A 19430-nucleotide genomic window follows, 5' to 3' on the forward strand; every position below is an offset into this window, starting at 1 on the left:
AAAAGTTTATAAGAAAACTATCAATTAATGCAAACAACGCACTTCAAAATATTAATTACATTCGCGCGATTCGTTATCTCTAGTATTAATTTAACCATATGGTTCTATACACCCAAGACCCTCTAACAGTAATTTAGTACTATTACTAGTCGTATGTACAATGTATGTTTGTATACAACTTTCGTAACTACAAAACATTCAGCAGTGATTATATATTTTTCCAAACATAAGAAACATTTTCTAATTGCATACTTAAATTTATCGATCAATTATGAACATATGATAACATTTATTTCTTTCAACTACTAATTTTCAAATCCTCTGCTGTTCCGTTAATTGAAACATTTATTTCTTTCAACTACTAATTTTCAAATCCTCTGCTGTTCCGTTAATTGAACGACGCGCCGACTTTTCGTACAAGTATCTTGTATCTTATCTGTATTATTTAGTTATCAATAAAGAAGAAACATTTTCTAATTGTATATTTAAATTTATCGATCAATTATGAACATGTAATAACATTTATTTCTTTCAACTACTAATTTTTAAATCATCTGCTGTTCGGTTAATTGAAGGATGTCGGCTTTCTGTAGAAGTATTTCATATTTATTATTTAATTATGAATAAGGAAAAAACATAAAAAATATAGTTTTTAAACGGTTTATTATTTATAAAGAGAAACTTTGACTCAGGATATATATACTATATATATACTATTTACTTACAATTTTTTTTTTTAAGACTTCAAAGTCGAAACAAGCACAGGAAATTTCCAAGCCGGTTAACAGAAACTTGAATGAGACAAAAATAACCTTTAGATCTCTATATGTTCTTCTTCCCCCCTGTTGCTTCCACGTAACTCTTATCCTATTGGTGGAGCTGTGTTGATATGTGAAATTATGACTACATAAAAACATCCGGAAAGACTCATTGAATGATTTTATAGTTTAAGGTTAATAAATTTCCATAAATTAAAGTTGAAAATTTATGAGAACATGTTTTCTGTAACAAAACTTAGTAAAAACAAACTAGTAAGGTTTATAGATTCTTTAATGATTATGTATGTATTCATAAACTAATTCGATAAACATCGTTCGATAAAACGACGAACAACACACAACATTGAAGCGCGAAATTTCAAATTCAATGAAAGATAAATAACAAATATTGCGAACAAATGATATTAAATTTACAATAATCTCATGTAAGAAAAAATAAAAGGGATAAAAGTAGTACAGAAGATAGAAAAATCTATAAAACTGGTGTCTGGGAAATAGAAAATATATAAATTTATGTTATTAGAGTTTAGTACTTCTGTCGATCAATGTGTTACGACCGTTCGCGGAGAGACGCAGTCGCAGTAGCGAGAGGCGTAAATTCTCGCTACGATTCGGTGAATCGACGCCGCGAAGTAGTCGTTCCCCTGTTTCGGTTAAGATAAGAGGTGGTTAAATGAATATGACACAGTATAGTAAGTTATATTTCACCGTTTATTCCAACAACTTATAACGAAGGCAGTTACGCTGGTGCGTATGTACGAGATTTTTTTTTTTATTTATTTGTTGAAATTACAATCAATTCTCGCGTTGAGAATATGTACGAGATGAATGAGTGACTGATCTGTGGGTGTGTCCTACCCGGTGGAAGGATATTGACCGTTCGAAGGATGTGAAATCAGAACTGTCTTGGGAGACGATGCTGTCTCGGAGGAAAGCTAAGGATGGGTGTGTCTAGCGCACGGGACCATCGGATTTGTTGGTGACGATTTTAGTTAGGAGAGTGAAGGACGTGGCTTCGTTGTTAATTGGTTAACGAAGGGTCTTAACCGCCCTCGAGAGAAAGTGGTTAGTGGGAGGAAAGTTGCAGCATACGTGAGAAAAACTAACTTTCCCTTGTCCAGTCGGGGTAGACAATAGTCTTTAGAAATTTTTCGGAAACAGACGTTTGTTTGGTTTGAAGGACCTTTTCTAGGAAATCTATGAGATTTATGGAAGGTACTTGAAACTATGGAGGATACGCTGCGAGTATCCGGTGACATCTGGTTGCCATATTGCTCGCGGTGCGACGTAACAAAATGGAATAGAAAGATTATACCACAGACGAAATTATACTTTATACTTTATTATACTTTATACTTTATTATTACATTACATCAATTGACATCTTTGGAATTACAACGATTCGATACACATTTTAACTAAATATTTTGCAATGAAACACGTATTATTAAACAACATAATCATACTAAATTAATTTAATGTGACTATTTATTATTATTATATAATAACACAGTGATGAAAGAAATAAACTGGTCAAGTAATCTAAGGAACGATAATACGTATCTATGTCAGTGACGGTGAGAAAAATTCAGATATCTGTACTTAAGTGATTACACTTATAAGTATCATTATATATTATATAAATATGATATTTCGAATGGTATCATTTATCACTCATTAAACAAGAGTGTCATATCCAGAGAAATGATTTTACATATCTTAATCTTTGCTTTGATTACGATAGTAATAATTTCTATCAAACTTGATGAGGAAGATACATGAATAATTATCTTAAAGGTGAAAATCTTGGCAAATTCATTTGTACATAAACTAACAGGAATGAATTTTAAAGATACACTCTGCTCTCAACAATTAAAGCTGTCTTGTCGCAACAAAGTTTCAATAATTTTTTATGGACAACATGGCCCAGTTTGCACAAAGACTAAAAATTTTAACATTAAATTTGGATAAAAAATCTTACGGTAGAAGGAATGATATATCCTTCATTTTCGCCAATAATCTGGTCGAATTTAGTCAAGTAAAATGGTATTCTTCCTCGCTTCCTTCTTTTCAGGATTCTCCTCCATGCGATAGTAGCAGATAGCTGAAACCAACCGTTACGTTCATTTGTGTTTTTCCCCCCAAACGAAGAGAAAATAAGTTGTGAAAGAAGGAGTAGCCTCTCATAGTTCCTACAATTTCTTCATTCTCTTTGCTTTCTTCAATATTGCCTCAACAAGTTCCTGTGGTTCACGATACTTGAAATATATACAATGTTACCAGCGTGGAAATTGTCTTGGAAACTTGGAAAATCTTTCAAGAGGAACAACATTGCTAACTGAGATTCGAGAAAGGAAAGGTAAGTAAATCCTTGCTTCTACTTAGAGCTTTTTTATTTACTTCTGACGAGTAAAGTACTGTTATTAAAATTTGATTAAAAGTACCAAGAATGTCGAGATATAAACAACCATTTGTGGAAAGGTCAGGAGAAGCAGAATTATCGAATAAACGTTATATAACTCTTAGTGATTAAGTAAGAGAAGAGAAACGAGAAAAAAGTCTTTTATCTAGGTCTTAATAAAGTATACTATATTTATCTCCATATCAAGAATAACAACAAGATATAAACAGTCTTCTAGAAATTGAGTAAATATTACATAATTACATCTTGAGCAATATTTTGCGTCTTAGCTTTTGCTTAAACATTATGATAATCTTAAATATCTGTAAATTCTTCACAGACTCTTTGCATCTTCTATACAGGTATCTCATGATCATGTGATAACACACAGGAAGAAAAAATAGAGGAAAAAACAGCGTAAAAAAAAGTTGCGTAGGAGTATCGTCGCACTACATCATTCGACAATTGATGCACGTCATGGCGATCGTCACGGTTTAAAGCAGGCCATCAAAAACACGTTTGTTATCGTACGGAAAAATCTGCGACGTTCCAGCTGTTCAGGTGCATCGAATTGTGAATCATCGGCGGTACGAAGCAAGGCGAGGGGCGTAAATAGAGAAAGAAGAGAAGAGAAGGATTCGCATAAATGATAAAATATAATCGTTCGTTCCTCGTCGATGGCGGATGGATGGCTTTAATCGTGGACGATATCGATACGATTATATTTTATACATTTGAAACAAATATAAAAGACAAGCAAAAACCAGAGATACGATCGTTATGATATTATTCAATCGGTAGCCTATTTACCTCGTTTATTGTTCACCTTCTCTGTCTAGTAATAATTTTTCGATTCGACTGGCGTGACGTTACGTTGGCGGTGTAAAGACACGATTTTTGGAAGCCATCGAATTCGTGATGTCGATAGAAATCTTCAGTTGGAATCGTTGTATCATAACGTAGTCTGCTTATTGTCGATAAGAATTTACTAAACTAAAAGTGACTACTAAAAGTTTTTATCCTCTAAATTCTATCTACGATTCTATAATCTAAAAACTGACTTTTGCAAACAAACTGTAACATTCGCTTAACGGAAAGACATACGTATCTTGTTTGTACTCGTCTTTTCACAATGAATTCTTGAACGTCTGTCTCTGTGGTGAGACAAATGCAAAGTCATCTCATCAGTTACTCACCTTGCTTCAAATCTCCAAGAGTATCGACGAGCACGTCGCATATCATCGCATCCCATTCGTTCTTTCCCATTAGATCGTACTTCCTCGCCAAGTATCGCGCCACAGCGTTACTCTGCGCTACCGGTTTCCCGTCTATCTCCAGCGCAGGCAGCTTTTTATAAGGCATTGCTAAGAACAAACATGGCTCATATGAACACTGTGTAGAGGGAAACGATCGATAGGAAATCACAACACAGCTTCCGAGGCCGTTGCGTTCTTGTGAATAGATGAATCGAAATCATTTCGGTTTTAATCAACATGGCCTAGTAAAGAAATACAGAAATGTCTTCTTTCTCCTTTTTTTCTTTTCTTACGATTACGATGGACAGGGTATCGCGTGTTTTTGACTGTTGGGAAGAACCTAAAGTTTTTAAAATCAAGGATAAAAGATAATACCAGACACGGAAAAAATATTAGAAAATGTACACGGTTCTTGTAATGAAAATTGAAATGCAAGGAATATAAATCGAATGTCTATTGCGAACGTAATTTTGTGTTTTACACCGACAGGATTGATTTACAGACTTACGTTGATTTTTTGTTTCTCTATTTGCAAGCGACATATAAGATTATATCGAAGACTATGCTGCGTAAAACTTTTATTATACCATTTACGATAGAAATGTCGCAACAGAAGATCGAATTTTATGTCTGCTTTGTTCTTTCGACTTTTTAGCTATGTTCTTGTTCATTTCCGAACTGATTTCAATTTTTTATCCTTTTTTTCCGACAAGTCCTAAAAAGTTTTTAAATTAACGAGAAACGTAGAAGTATTTTTGTATTCCTATTTTAAGTCACCTATTTACGGTTTTCTCAAAATATTCGAAATGCTTCGATTCATTGAAAACAATAAAGATTGCAACACAAAAATTCGAGAATCGTAAGTGAATTAAGTTGGTATTCGATAAACACGATATTACGGAAGCAAAACTTAATGAAAAGTTCGACTTTATTCCGTATGAAATTTTACTTTAAGTAAGTTTAGCCTGCACGTGAAACGAAAGTTTTATATACAGAAAAGTTTGAGTAAATGGTAGATACCTGAGAGTTGAACGATGAAAGTAAAAATCGATTCTTCACGCTTACAATCCTTGTATTCAGGCCAGAGTTCTTCGGGGATCCTCTCGTCGGTATACTCGATGCCAGTATATGCAAATATGTACCGTATATGTTCGGCACGACCACGGGCATTGAAGTAGATTAGTTTGTAGGTATGTTCGTCGCTCATTTTCCTTGCTCTGTCAACTTATCGAGAAAAATGTTACAATTAACTCGTGTAATTAACAGACTGTGTGCGTGTTTGTGCGTAGAGAGAACAATTTATTTATAGATGGAATAATTCGTATAATACGCAAAATAAATCATTTAGAAGGCTGGAATATGTGTTTTTGAAACAATTAATTATGTCGAAAAATATTTCAAACGAGATATAATTATGAAAAAAATAATAATTAAATGTATGTAAATGTATGTAATAATAGTTAAATGTATGTAAATGTAATAATTAAATGTAATTAGTTGTGAAAAAAATAATAATAAAAAGTAAATAAATGTAAAAAAGGAATTAAATGTAATTAGTTTCTTTATACGCACGCGATATTATTGGCGATATATGACGGTCAACTTTATTTTTTTAAATAGATATATTTGTACGTATATTTTTAGATATAAATACATATATTATATAGATATAATAGTATATATAATATATATAATAATATATATGTCGAGTCTGAATCTCCGAGTCCGAGCTCGAGGCGCCCTCCCGGGGAGGGCTCGCGGGAGGTAGCGGTTCTGCGTTGAAGTTCTCCATCGTCCGGTCGCGCGTGGGGTACCTTTATTGTCGATAGTTACACTAGTGACGAGGGCCTCAGGCTTGATAACGAATCCGCGGCCAACGGGAGGACTATCGTATAAAAAGCAACAGGATACACGAAATAATATAATTCTGACTAGGACAACATAAACGCAAGAAGTGTTGATATTGAAAAAAATATTTAATTTTGTATATAAATATTTTCATATTTAAAAAAGTTTCCGGAAGCAGGAAGATTTACAAACAAATAATATCATAAACCGAATGTTTCATGATCCTTTTCTAATTAGAGTGTGTGACAGCATGTGAGAACGTTTCTTAAAAATATGACTTATTGCAATTACTTAATCGCAATTATAAACGATTAAGACCTTCTCACAACGAGGCAATCTATCCAAAGTATAAAACTCGTTATACTTGATGAGAAAACAAATCTCTACTTAGGTTTCATTTCGTTTCATCGCGTTCATAAAAAGTGAATTTGTATGAACACATCGTGCACTTTAGTAATTAGGACCGTTGATCTCGCTGCAACATAGATGGATAGAAAAAAGCCATTTAAAATGATACAACGTCGGGAAGACAATTATGAAAATTATAAATGGAACACAAGATAAAATTGTTTAAGATTAATTCTTCTTTTTTTTTTTTTTTAATCGCGAATGTTTGCAAACGAAGTTTCAATCTGTTTACAATGATAGCAATGAGAGGAGGATGTCTATGAAAGTTATAAATGCGATATTGAATAACATTTCTGCGAGTGGGTTTGTTTTTCGTTACAAATGTTTTTTAAACGAATCTGCAATCTGTTGGAAACAACGGAACAGTAACGGGACGACTGATAGGGAAATAAAAAAGATCGCGTTTTATTTGAACAGACAAATCTTTGAAATCTATTCGAAAGTCTATTTGAAATGGTACGAGCTCGAAAAGAACGGTGAATACTATAGAAGAAGGATTAATTAAAATTCTTATTAATCTGTACGCTTTGTATATTAAATACCTTGATCGATGCCAAGATAACAAATTATTATACAAAACAGTGAAGTATCCACGTCTGACATTAATATTGAGTATTACCATTACTGTAATTTAATTTTTAACCGATCCTGAAAATTCCTTAGAACGTAAAAAGTATAAAATGTTACTGTGCATTTCAAGATTAAATGCACTGTAATTTAGAAACAGTTATGAAGCGGAAACAAATAATTTATTCAGAATAAGAATTCTACGTAATCATATTAAAAAAAAAGAACGTACTTAAAACGCGTTTAAACTCCAAATATGTAAAGACAATAAGGGAAAAAAATTAAACGAAGAATCGTATTTTTTGTAAATTCACACAAGATTTTATCTAAAAACAAATTAAGATTTTTTGAAGAACGTACAAGACGGAACACGAACAATAAAAAAAGGGATGTTAAATACAAAAAATAGATTGAAATTTAGATTATGAAATATAAAAAAAATGATATTGCATAATTTACAATTATTTTCGATAGCTTACGTCAGTATGTTGGAGTGTAAACTATAAAATATTCAAAAACTGATACCATTCAGACATAATTTAGAAAAACAATAAATTGCGGAAACCGATAGTTAAAACTCGATACGATCGATACTCCAAAGCTCTAATCCTAATAATTACTCAGCAATAATAACCGATAATTCATGTTGATTAATGTTTGAACTCCGTTTTTTTCTGTATGTGTATACAAATTTTGTACAGTTTGATAAAGCGAAATTAAATTATCATCCTTTTGTACTACTTCAAACATTGAGATTTGTCATCTTCAAGGTCGATCACACATAGTTTCAGATTGCGGAATTGCAAGGGTAATTAATTTTGCAATCGGTTTTCCTTTGATATAGATGTGAATACAAATAGCCATTGATTGACAATATACCGAAGCAATTCTAGTTTAATTTGAAGTCATCGATCCTTTGATATTTTTGGAAGAATAGTAAAAGTACAGAGAAAACAAGAAAAAATGGCGTTAACTAAAAGATAGCTCCAATGTATGTCATAAATATTATCTATATATCATTTGTAAGATGTAAGTGACCAAGATATCGAATTATACAAAAATTGTATGTAATGATTAATACTTGAACGTTACTTACATTTATGTACATGAAAATTTGATCTTTTATTAACTAAGTTATTGATCGACAAAATGACTTCCTACATAATTCTCCGCCTGAACTGAAATGCATATTTTTTTTTACGCAAGCCTTATATGTAGCTAGTAACGAGCAAACAGATTAATTACTTTACACACGGTCGTATCTTGTTTGCTGTAGGCGAGTTCTCTCGTGTAATCAACGAAGTACTCAACTTTAAAGCGATAACAGAAGAACATTATTGTATCGATAAAAATCATGCTTTTTTCAAAGAAATATGTAACTCGTATTTTTTTTAAAGCAACCCTCATAACGTATTGAATATGTAAGGAAATTCGAGGATTTGGGAATACAAATTATTGACTATATTTCCCATACAACAGTTATACACCTATATTCCTCTCTAAGAACGTCTTGCACGCACGCTGGTTGCCAACCGACTAGCCTAGATTCTTCTAACATCTGGCAACAGTCTTTTGTCTCCACTGAGTCCTTGACGCCCTCTAACCCTTACACACACACTCTCATGTACAGTGTAAATGTATCACTTCCCTAACACGCCTCCTTACATTTATACTGTACACTTAATTTTATTTACATACTTGTCGAATTAACAAAATATTTGACATTTATCGCTTTCTTTACATTTCTCTTATTTTACATTCATCCATGACCTAAACCTTTCAAATTTCTCTCTACACAGTGCCTTCGTAAAAATATCCGCAGTGTTTTCTTCTGTACTTACTTTTATTATGTTTATCTTATTTTCCTTTACGTACTGGTGAACGTAGTGGTAATGAACTTCGATGTGTTTAGAATTTTTTGTAAAAGTTCCGTATTTTGCTATACTCATTACTCCAGAGTTATCCTCATAGATTTTTACAGGGTTATCGTCTACATTTACATCGAAGATTTTCATTAGTTCTCTGATAGTCATTACTTCGCTCACCGCTTCCGATAGAACTACATACTCTGCATACGTCGAGGCTTTTGTCACACACCTTTGTTTTTTAGACTTCCATCTAAGACAACAATCTATCGTTTCGCATTTTTCATTTCTTTTATAATGTAGCCCTAAATCTCTAGTCCGGTACAAATATTTCAATATTCGCAAGGCATATTTAAAATGTGTCTCGTTACAACAATCTTGAAATCTACTCAGATAATTCACACTATAACTTATATCGGGTCTGGTATTTACACTAATATACAGCAATGCGCCAATTAAATTCTTGTAACCAATGTCCTCTCTATTTATCTCAGCTTTTTCAATTTTTAAGTTGGTCTCCATAGGTGTACAGTACAATTTGCTGTTATGTAATTTATATTTGTTTGCTAATGATTCTATGTATTTCTTTTGGCTTAATCTCATTTCATTTTTTAAATAATCATACTCTATATTTATTCCAAGATATTCTTTTACTTCACCTAAATCTTTCATTTCAAATTTATCAGTTAATAATTTTTTTTTTACACTTTGTATCTTCCCTTTGTTTTTACTACAAATCAACAAATCGTCTACGTATATTAACAAATAAACAACATTTTCTCCCTCTCCATAAGTATATAGGCACAGCTCTATATTGTTCTTTTTAAAACCTAATCTCGTCACATACTTATCAAAACACTCATACCAGTCCCTCGGACTTTCTTTTAACCCATAAAGCGCTTTCGATAATTTACAAACTCTATTCGTTCCGTCCGCATATCCCTTTGGTTGATTTACATATACCTCCGAGGTTACTTCACCATTTAAAAAGGCAGTTTCTACATCCATTTGCTCAATTATTAATCCATTTTGACAACAATATGATAGCAATATCTTAAAGGTCTGATTACTCGCCACTGGAGAATATATGTCATCGGCTACGTTTCTTTGTTGAAATCCCCTTACCACTAATCTAGCCTTATACCTGTCCTCTGATTTTTTCGTGTAAACCCATTTTACATCTAATACTTCTTTGCCTTTTACCCTTTCTACCAATTTCCAAGTTTTATTCTTATAGAGACATTCTATTTCCTTATCCATAGCCTGTTTCCAAACTTCGTTATTTTCGCAACCAATCGCCTCCTCAAATGTACGAGGGATATCTACTTTACAATAATTTGCATGAATCTCGCAAATATTTTCCTTTTCTGGATACCTTACTGGAGTTTTCTTAATACCTGTAGATCTCCTAGGAGTGTTTGAGCTTTCAATACTACTATTATTTTCATCTTTCCTACCTTCTAACTCTTCCTTATCCATACCATCCAATGAATAGTTATCTTCGCTATCATTTCTATCTGCCTCTAATGAATTTTCCTCAAAACCGATACATTTAGTGTCTGTCTCAATGACCTCTACATGTCTAGCTATTGTTATTTTTCCACCTAATAAGACTCTGTATCCTACTTCACTATATCCTAATAGAATTCCCATATCTGCCTTCTTGTCCCATTTGGAAACTCTTTTTTGTTCTGGCCTTCTTACAAAAACTTTACTTCCATATAGATGTAGATTTTTAACACTTGGTTTTCTCCCGAAGAATATTTCGAAAGGTGTCTTTCTTTCTATAGTATTCGCTAATATTCGATTTTTCAAGTATGCCGCTGTACAAACTATTTCCGGCCAGTACCTTTTATGTACTTTCGCTTCCGCTAACAAGCAACGCGCCATGTCCATCACTGTTCTATTATACCTTTCCGCTGTCCCGTTTAATTCATGTACGTATGTTGGGCAATTATTTATTCTTATACCTTTATCCCTAGCAAACTTATAAATTCGATTATTTAAATATTCTTTACCATTATCGCATCTTAATATTTTTAACCTCTTGCCCGTTAAATTTTCGGCTTCATTTACGAACTGTACGAAAGAATCAAAGACCTCATCTTTTGATTTTATACAATAGATCCTAGCTATTTTACTATAATCATCGATAAATGAAATGAAATATTTTTCTCCATTGAATCCGGTGGTCTTAAAAGGACCACATACGTCCGTATGAATAATTTCCATTATTTCCCTAGCCTTAGTTCGATTATTTTTGAAAGGTAAGTTATGCATTTTGCTTTCTATACACACCCTACATTTCAAAAGTTCCTTTTCAAATTCATTCGGTATGCCAGTCACTAGCTGCTCTTTACCCAAAATCTCTAAATATTTAAAATTTACGTGTCCTAGCATCCTATGCCATCTTTCCTTTTTACTCATACCACTACGTTCGGCGCTGTTTACTAAGTGCTTCTTCCCTTTCAATATACTTTTTATTCTATATGTCCCATTTTCTTTGAACGCTACAGCTGTAAGTTTATTATCCTCATCTATTACTTTCGCAATATTTCCTTTGGAAATAACCGTATTCTTATTGTCTGTTAGTTTACCTAAACTAATCAAATTTGCGGACATTTCTTTCGCGTAAAATACTTTCCTCATATTTATTTCATTTTGTTTTCCGAATGCTTCAAAATAACTTATAACATTCCCAACTTTTGTCGCTTTTATCGGTCTATTATCGCCTAAATATATATTTACCGGTTCTTTTAGGTCGATAGATTTATCGAAATAATTTATATTATTAATTATGTGATCAGTACAACCGCTATCTAATAGCCACACTATTTCGTTCTTACTTATCTCATTCGTCTCACTGCTGTTTGCTGCGTGCGCCGTTGCTATCCATATGCCTGCTCTTGAGTTTCCATGCTCGCCCGTGCCGGTTGTTGATTGACGATGAAAGTTTCCACGTCCTCTGCTCGTATTGCCTTTGTTCCCTCTTCCTCTGTTTCGACCACGTGTTGGCCCATGCCAATAGCCGTTACTGCTTTCCGCTTGGACGCCATTTTGACACTCTCTCGCAAAGTGTCCTAATCTTCCACATCTGAAGCATCCTTCCTTTTTTGCAGAAAAGGCGTTGGTTTGCCTTTCTCCTCGATTGGATTTATTTTTCTTCTCTGCTACCTCTATTTTATTTTTTACATACGCTACCGTTTGATCCTCTTCTTTCAATGCGTCTATTATGTCCGCTATGTAGCTGTATTCTTCGGGTAACGTATTCAGCATGTAATTCAGCTTTTCCCTCTCACTTACTTGTGCGCCCGCACTTTTTAATTCATTGATTAATTTTTCGAAATCGTTAAAGAATGATGCTGAATCACTGTAGTTCTCCAGTCTTATGTTTTCCAATCTCCTTCTGCATACGATCTGCAGTGCCGTCGACTCTTTCAAGTACATTTCATCGAACCTTTTTATTATATCATACGCCGTTTTTCCTTCCCTAACATACTCCAATTGTCTGTTCGATATTGCACTATAAATTATATTAATCGCCTTCAAATCCTTTTTGTCCCAGTCTTCATCGTCTCTTTCGTTCTTCATTCTAGTTGTAACAACCTCGCATTCCTTATATTTGAGAAACATCGTGATTCTTTGCTTCCACATTCCATAATCCTCACCATCGAATATAGGTATCATGATTTCCGATCTCTCCATTTTAATTGATTCCTTTTTTTTTCTTTTCTTACTCAAGCGTTCCTACGTGCTCGAAGTATATTTTTTTTCTGAAAGTTTTTTTTCTTTACTGAAAACTCACTCGCAAGATCGTAACCACGCACTAAATATCTTGCAAAACTAGTAACCACGCTCTGCTACCATGTTAAGGAAATTCGAGGATTTGGGAATACAAATTATTGACTATATTTCCCATACAACAGTTATACACCTATATTCCTCTCTAAGAACGTCTTGCACGCACGCTGGTTGCCAACCGACTAGCCTAGATTCTTCTAACATCTGGCAACAGTCTTTTGTCTCCACTGAGTCCTTGACGCCCTCTAACCCTTTCACACACACTCTCATGTACAGTGTAAATGTATCACTTCCCTAACAGAATAAAATAATCATACATTTTTTTTGTTCAACATTTGTAAAATACGATATTATCATGATCACCAAGCAGGTAATCTTCAATTCTTAATTAATATAATAAAAAACATAATTAATGATTGTTTGATGGTTTTATTATTATCTCTATAATACAAAAGCACAACATCGTGTCAACAGTTTATATAGTTCGTATGTTTCTGTAGGAATACACAAATAATAGTTCTCTATCACAACGTAATCTAAAGGGAAAACCCTAACTAAATGACAAAAATATCGGTAATAACTGGAACTAATGAATGTTAAAAGCAATCAGTATATTCCATACAAACTTCCATCAACACGATTCGTTCTTCATTCTCTCAACACACTAAGACCGCGATCTTTAAACGCTTATAAAACCATAAGCAATCGTGAAGTTTAGAATTCGCTAACTGGGCGTCTCTCAATCCAGTTTTTGATCTTGGGCAGAAGGAGGACCTTTTTCTCCAGCAGCTTCAGATTCTCGTAATTCTCGATCAGATCAGACTTGTACATAAAGTTCAAATAATCGAGCAGAGCAACGAATGTTAAATCAGCCTAAGAGAGAGTACCATCGTAGAAGTAGCCGTCATTTTCCTTCACTTGCTGGTCCAAACGTTCTAAAATGAACGGCAGCGTCTCTTCAGCAGCCTTGCGTTTTGCAGCTTTGACCTTCTCGTCCTCCTCATAGTGGAAGGCGGCAATTTCTGAAAATTTGTTTTCAGTTAAATACTCTTCGCTAATGTTATACTAATTTGAATACAGTGTTGTGCGAAATTTAAATGATACTGAAGATAGAATTACAATCCTTTTTAATCCTTTGTCTTGTATTGTTGACATACGTGTATCGTTCGATTAAATCAAATATTAAATCGGATTTCAACTAATAAATACCTGAACAGATATGTACTATCTGTTATCAAGATTCTCATAAGATTTATGCAAAACAGCACTGGATACTCACTATGACGAATATCATGAATAGTATCAACAGTGGCATCAATATGAAGATTTGCCCAGTCAGTCTTTCCAGCTAAGTCATATTGTTTGGCTAAGTAACGGCAAATAGCTGTAGACTGAGCAACCTTCCTTCTATCAGCTACGAGCATAGGAAGCAGGCCATAAGGAGTCACTAAAAACATACAACTAATAGAATCAAAGATTCTATCGAACAAACAGATTATGATGCTTCTTAAATATCTAGCTTCCTGTTATCTGTTTTGGAAAGATATAATTTAATTTATTGATAATTTATCAGCAAACAAAGGGCATTGTCTCCTTAACAATACCTATTGTTCTCCCACATATCTTATAGAGCAATGGAGAGTAAACAATAATCTCTGTTATACTCTGCATAATTGTGTTCTACTTTATTTAGCTACTTTAGTTAAATTAGGAAAGATGAGATTTAAGAAACAGAACTTCTTTAAATTTTAAGCTTACAGGGCTTTATTTCTGGCCAGACGTCCTTTTTGATACGTTCATCTTCAAATGGAATACTAGCATAGCTGAAGAAGAACGGATTGGTTCTGCCAATGCCGTAACTGGGATGTAAGTCAATTTATAGAGCGGCATCTTCCTGGAAGTATAATATATACAAAGTAAAAACGAAGAATCATTGATGACAAGAATTATATTATTACAAATTATGAAGTATAAGACAATTTAAGTAAAAAGCATCAACTACTAACTACTCGCATAGCTATTTGTATCTTTATATTTTAATATAGCTTAGATATAAAAAGAATATTATTTTTGGATGTAATAATGTATAAACTTGCGCCAAATATTATAACAAAATATTGCACTTTCTATTTAAGTAGGATAGACATATTACCGGCAGCATATCTTTTTTCTATAGCAATGAAATTGTTTATAAAAAAGTTTATAAGAAAACTATCAATTAATGCAAACAACGCACTTCAAAATATTAATTACATTCGCGCGATTCGTTATCTCTAGTATTAATTTAACCATATGGTTCTATACACCCAAGACCCTCTAACAGTAATTTAGTACCATTACTAGTCGTATGTACAATGTATGTTTGTATGCAACTTTCGTAACTACAAAACATTCAGCAGTGATTATATATTCTTCCAAACATAAGAAACATTTTCTAATTGCATACTTAAATTTATCGATCAATTATGAACATATGATAACATTTATTTCTTTCAACTACTAATTTTCAAATCCTCTGCTGTTCCGTTAATTGAACGACGCGCCGACTTTTCGTACAAGTATCTTGTATCTTATCTGTATTATTTAGTTATCAATAAAGAAGAAACATTTTCTAATTGTATATTTAAATTTATCGATCAATTATGAACATGTAATAACATTTATTTCTTTCAACTACTAATTTTTAAATCATCTGCTGTTCGGTTAATTGAAGGATGTCGGCTTTCTGTAGAAGTATTTCATATTTATTATTTAATTATGAATAAGGAAAAAACATACAAAATATAGTTTTTAAACGGTTTATTATTTATAAAGAGAAACTTTGACTCAGGATATATATACTATATATATACTATTTACTTACAATTTTTTTTTTAAGACTTCAAAGTCGAAACAAGCACAGGAAATTTCCAAGCCGGTTAACAGAAACTTGAATGAGACAAAAATAACCTTTAGATCTCTATATGTTCTTCTTCCCCCCTGTTGCTTCCACGTAACTCTTATCCTATTGGTGGAGCTGTGCTGATATGTGAAATTATGACTACATAAAAACATCCGGAAAGACTCATTGAATGATTTTATAGTTTAAGGTTAATAAATTTCCATAAATTAAAGTTGAAAATTTATGAGAACATGTTTTCTGTAACAAAACTTAGTAAAAACAAACTAGTAAGGTTTATAGATTCTTTAATGATTATGTATGTATTCATAAACTAATTCGATAAACATCGTTCGATAAAACGACGAACAACACACAACATTGAAGCGCGAAATTTCAAATTCAATGAAAGATAAATAACAAATATTGCGAACAAATGATATTAAATTTACAATAATCTCATGTAAGAAAAAATAAAAGGGATAAAAGTAGTACAGAAGATAGAAAAATCTATAAAACTGGTGGCTGGGAAATAGAAAATATATAAATTTATGTTATTAGAGTTTAGTACTTCTGTCGATCAATGTGTTACGACCGTTCGCGGAGAGACGCAGTCGCAGTAGCGAGAGGCGTAAATTCTCGCTACGATTCGGTGAATCGACGCCGCGAAGTAGTCGTTCCCCTGTTTCGGTTAAGATAAGAGGTGGTTAAATGAATATGACACAGTATAGTAAGTTATATTTCACCGTTTATTCCAACAACTTATAACGAAGGCAGTTACGCTGGTGCGTATGTACGAGATTTTTTTTTTTTTATTTATTTGTTGAAATTACAATCAATTCTCGCGTTGAGAATATGTACGAGATGAATGAGTGACTGATCTGTGGGTGTGTCCTACCCGGTGGAAGGATATTGACCGTTCGAAGGATGTGAAATCAGAACTGTCTTGGGAGACGATGCTGTCTCGGAGGAAAGCTAAGGATGGGTGTGTCTAGCGCACGGGACCATCGGATTTGTTGGTGACGATTTTAGTTAGGAGAGTGAAGGAAGTGGCTTCGTTGTTAATTGGTTAACGAAGGGTCTTAACCGCCCTCGAGAGAAAGTGGTTAGTGGGAGGAAAGTTGCAGCATACGTGAGAAAAACTAACTTTCCCTTGTCCAGTCGGGGTAGACAATAGTCTTTAGAAATTCTTCGGAAACAGACGTTTGTTTGGTTTGAAGGACCTTTTCTAGGAAATCTATGAGATTTATGGAAGGTACTTGAAACTATGGAGGATACGCTGCGAGTATCCGGTGACATCTGGTTGCCATATTGCTCGCGGTGCGACGTAACAAAATGGAATAGAAAGATTATACCACAGACGAAATTATACTTTATACTTTATTATACTTTATACTTTATTATTACATTACATCATTGACATCTTTGGAATTACAACGATTCGATACACATTTTAACTAAATATTTTGCAATGAAACACGTATTATTAAACAACATAATCATACTAAATTAATTTAATGTGACTATTTATTATTATTATATAATAACACAGTGATGAAAGAAATAAACTGGTCAAGTAATCTAAGGAACGATAATACGTATCTATGTCAGTGACGGTGAGAAAAATTCAGATATCTGTACTTAAGTGATTACACTTATAAGTATCATTATATATTATATAAATATGATATTTCGAATGGTATCATTTATCACTCATTAAACAAGAGTGTCATATCCAGAGAAATGATTTTACATATCTTAATCTTTGCTTTGATTACGATAGTAATAATTTCTATCAAACTTGATGAGGAAGATACATGAATAATTATCTTAAAGGTGAAAATCTTGGCAAATTCATTTGTACATAAACTAACAGGAATGAATTTTAAAGATACACTCTGCTCTCAACAATTAAAGCTGTCTTGTCGCAACAAAGTTTCAATAATTTTTTATGGACAACATGGCCCAGTTTGCACAAAGACTAAAAATTTTAACATTAAATTTGGATAAAAAATCTTACGGTAGAAGGAATGATATATCCTTCATTTTCGCCAATAATCTGGTCGAATTTAGTCAAGTAAAATGGTATTGTTTCGTTCAAAAGTTGATTCTTCCTCGCTTCCTTCTTTTCAGGATTCTCCTCCATGCGATAGTAGCAGATAGCTGAAACCAACCGTTACGTTCATTTGTGTTTTTCCCCCCAAACGAAGAGAAAATAAGTTGTGAAAGAAGGAGTAGCCTCTCATAGTTCCTACAATTTCTTCATTCTCTTTGCTTTCTTCAATATTGCCTCAACAAGTTCCTGTGGTTCACGATACTTGAAATATATACAATGTTACCAGCGTGGAAATTGTCTTGGAAACTTGGAAAATCTTTCAAGAGGAACAACATTGCTAACTGAGATTCGAGAAAGGAAAGGTAAGTAAATCCTTGCTTCTACTTAGAGCTTTTTTATTTACTTCTGACGAGTAAAGTACTGTTATTAAAATTTGATTAAAAGTACCAAGAATGTCGAGATATAAACAACCATTTGTGGAAAGGTCAGGAGAAGCAGAATTATCGAATAAACTTTATATAACTCTTAGTGATTAAGTAAGAGAAGAGAAACGAGAAAAAAGTCTTTTATCTAGGTCTTAATAAAGTATACTATATTTATCTCCATATCAAGAATAACAACAAGATATAAACAGTCTTCTAGAAATTGAGTAAATATTACATAATTACATCTTGAGCAATATTTTGCGTCTTAGCTTTTGCTTAAACATTATGATAATCTTAAATATCTGTAAATTCTTCACAGACTCTTTGCATCTTCTATACAGGTATCTCATGATCATGTGATAACACACAGGAAGAAAAAATAGAGGAAAAAACAGCGTAAAAAAAAGTTGCGTAGGAGTATCGTCGCACTACATCATTCGACAATTGATGCACGTCATGGCGATCGTCACGGTTTAAAGCAGGCCATCAAAAACACGTTTGTTATCGTACGGAAAAATCTGCGACGTTCCAGCTGTTCAGGTGCATCGAATTGTGAATCATCGGCGGTACGAAGCAAGGCGAGGGGCGTAAATAGAGAAAGAAGAGAAGGATTCGCATAAATGATAAAATATAATCGTTCGTTCCTCGTCGATGGCGGATGGATGGCTTTAATCGTGGACGATATCGATACGATTATATTTTATACATTTGAAACAAATATAAAAGACAAGCAAAAACCAGAGATACGATCGTTATGATATTATTCAATCGGTAGCCTATTTACCTCGTTTATTGTTCACCTTCTCTGTCTAGTAATAATTTTTCGATTCGACTGGCGTGACGTTACGTTGGCGGTGTAAAGACACGATTTTTGGAAGCCATCGAATTCGCGATGTCGATAGAAATCTTCAGTTGGAATCGTTGTATCATAACGTAGTCTGCTTATTGTCGATAAGAATTTACTAAACTAAAAGTGACTACTAAAAGTTTTTATCCTCTAAATTCTATCTACGATTCTATAATCTAAAAACTGACTTTTGCAAACAAACTGTAACATTCGCTTAACGGAAAGACATACGTATCTTGTTTGTACTCGTCTTTTCACAATGAATTCTTGAACGTCTGTCTCTGTGGTGAGACAAATGC

At 33.2% G+C, this 19430-nt stretch overlaps 1 protein-coding gene, 2 long non-coding RNA genes and 1 pseudogene across 4 annotated transcripts; 2 read left to right on the top strand and 2 right to left on the bottom strand.

Moving 5' to 3' along the window:
- The first annotated feature begins 3385 nt into the window (after positions 1–3385).
- Positions 3386–4067, top strand: LOC117214108. Of its 2 annotated transcripts, none has more exons than XR_004488780.1 (2): positions 3386–3425; positions 3521–4067. It is a non-coding gene; the product is annotated as an uncharacterized LOC117214108 (long non-coding RNA). The 2 variants fall into 2 exon arrangements; XR_004488779.1 differs by having other exon boundaries at positions 3387–3425; positions 3543–4067.
- A 208-nt stretch (positions 4068–4275) lies between these two features.
- LOC117214106 (hematopoietic prostaglandin D synthase-like) lies at positions 4276–5622 on the bottom strand (the record flags this gene model as incomplete). Its single annotated transcript, XM_033459950.1, has 2 exons — positions 4276–4544; positions 5502–5622. Coding segments are annotated over 2 exons (297 nt in total), but the record flags the coding sequence as incomplete, so codon positions are not given.
- Positions 5623–13543: 7921 nt separating this feature from the next.
- Positions 13544–14843, bottom strand: LOC117214105 (annotated as a pseudogene).
- Positions 14844–18179: 3336 nt separating this feature from the next.
- Positions 18180–19145, top strand: LOC117214107. Its single transcript, XR_004488778.1, has 2 exons — positions 18180–18221; positions 18626–19145. It is a non-coding gene; the product is annotated as an uncharacterized LOC117214107 (long non-coding RNA).
- The last annotated feature ends 285 nt before the right edge of the window (positions 19146–19430 follow it).

Source organism: Bombus bifarius, unplaced genomic scaffold (assembly GCF_011952205.1).
Source record: "Bombus bifarius isolate JDL3187 unplaced genomic scaffold, Bbif_JDL3187 scf7180000009154_frag, whole genome shotgun sequence".
Taxonomy (NCBI): domain Eukaryota; kingdom Metazoa; phylum Arthropoda; class Insecta; order Hymenoptera; family Apidae; genus Bombus; species Bombus bifarius.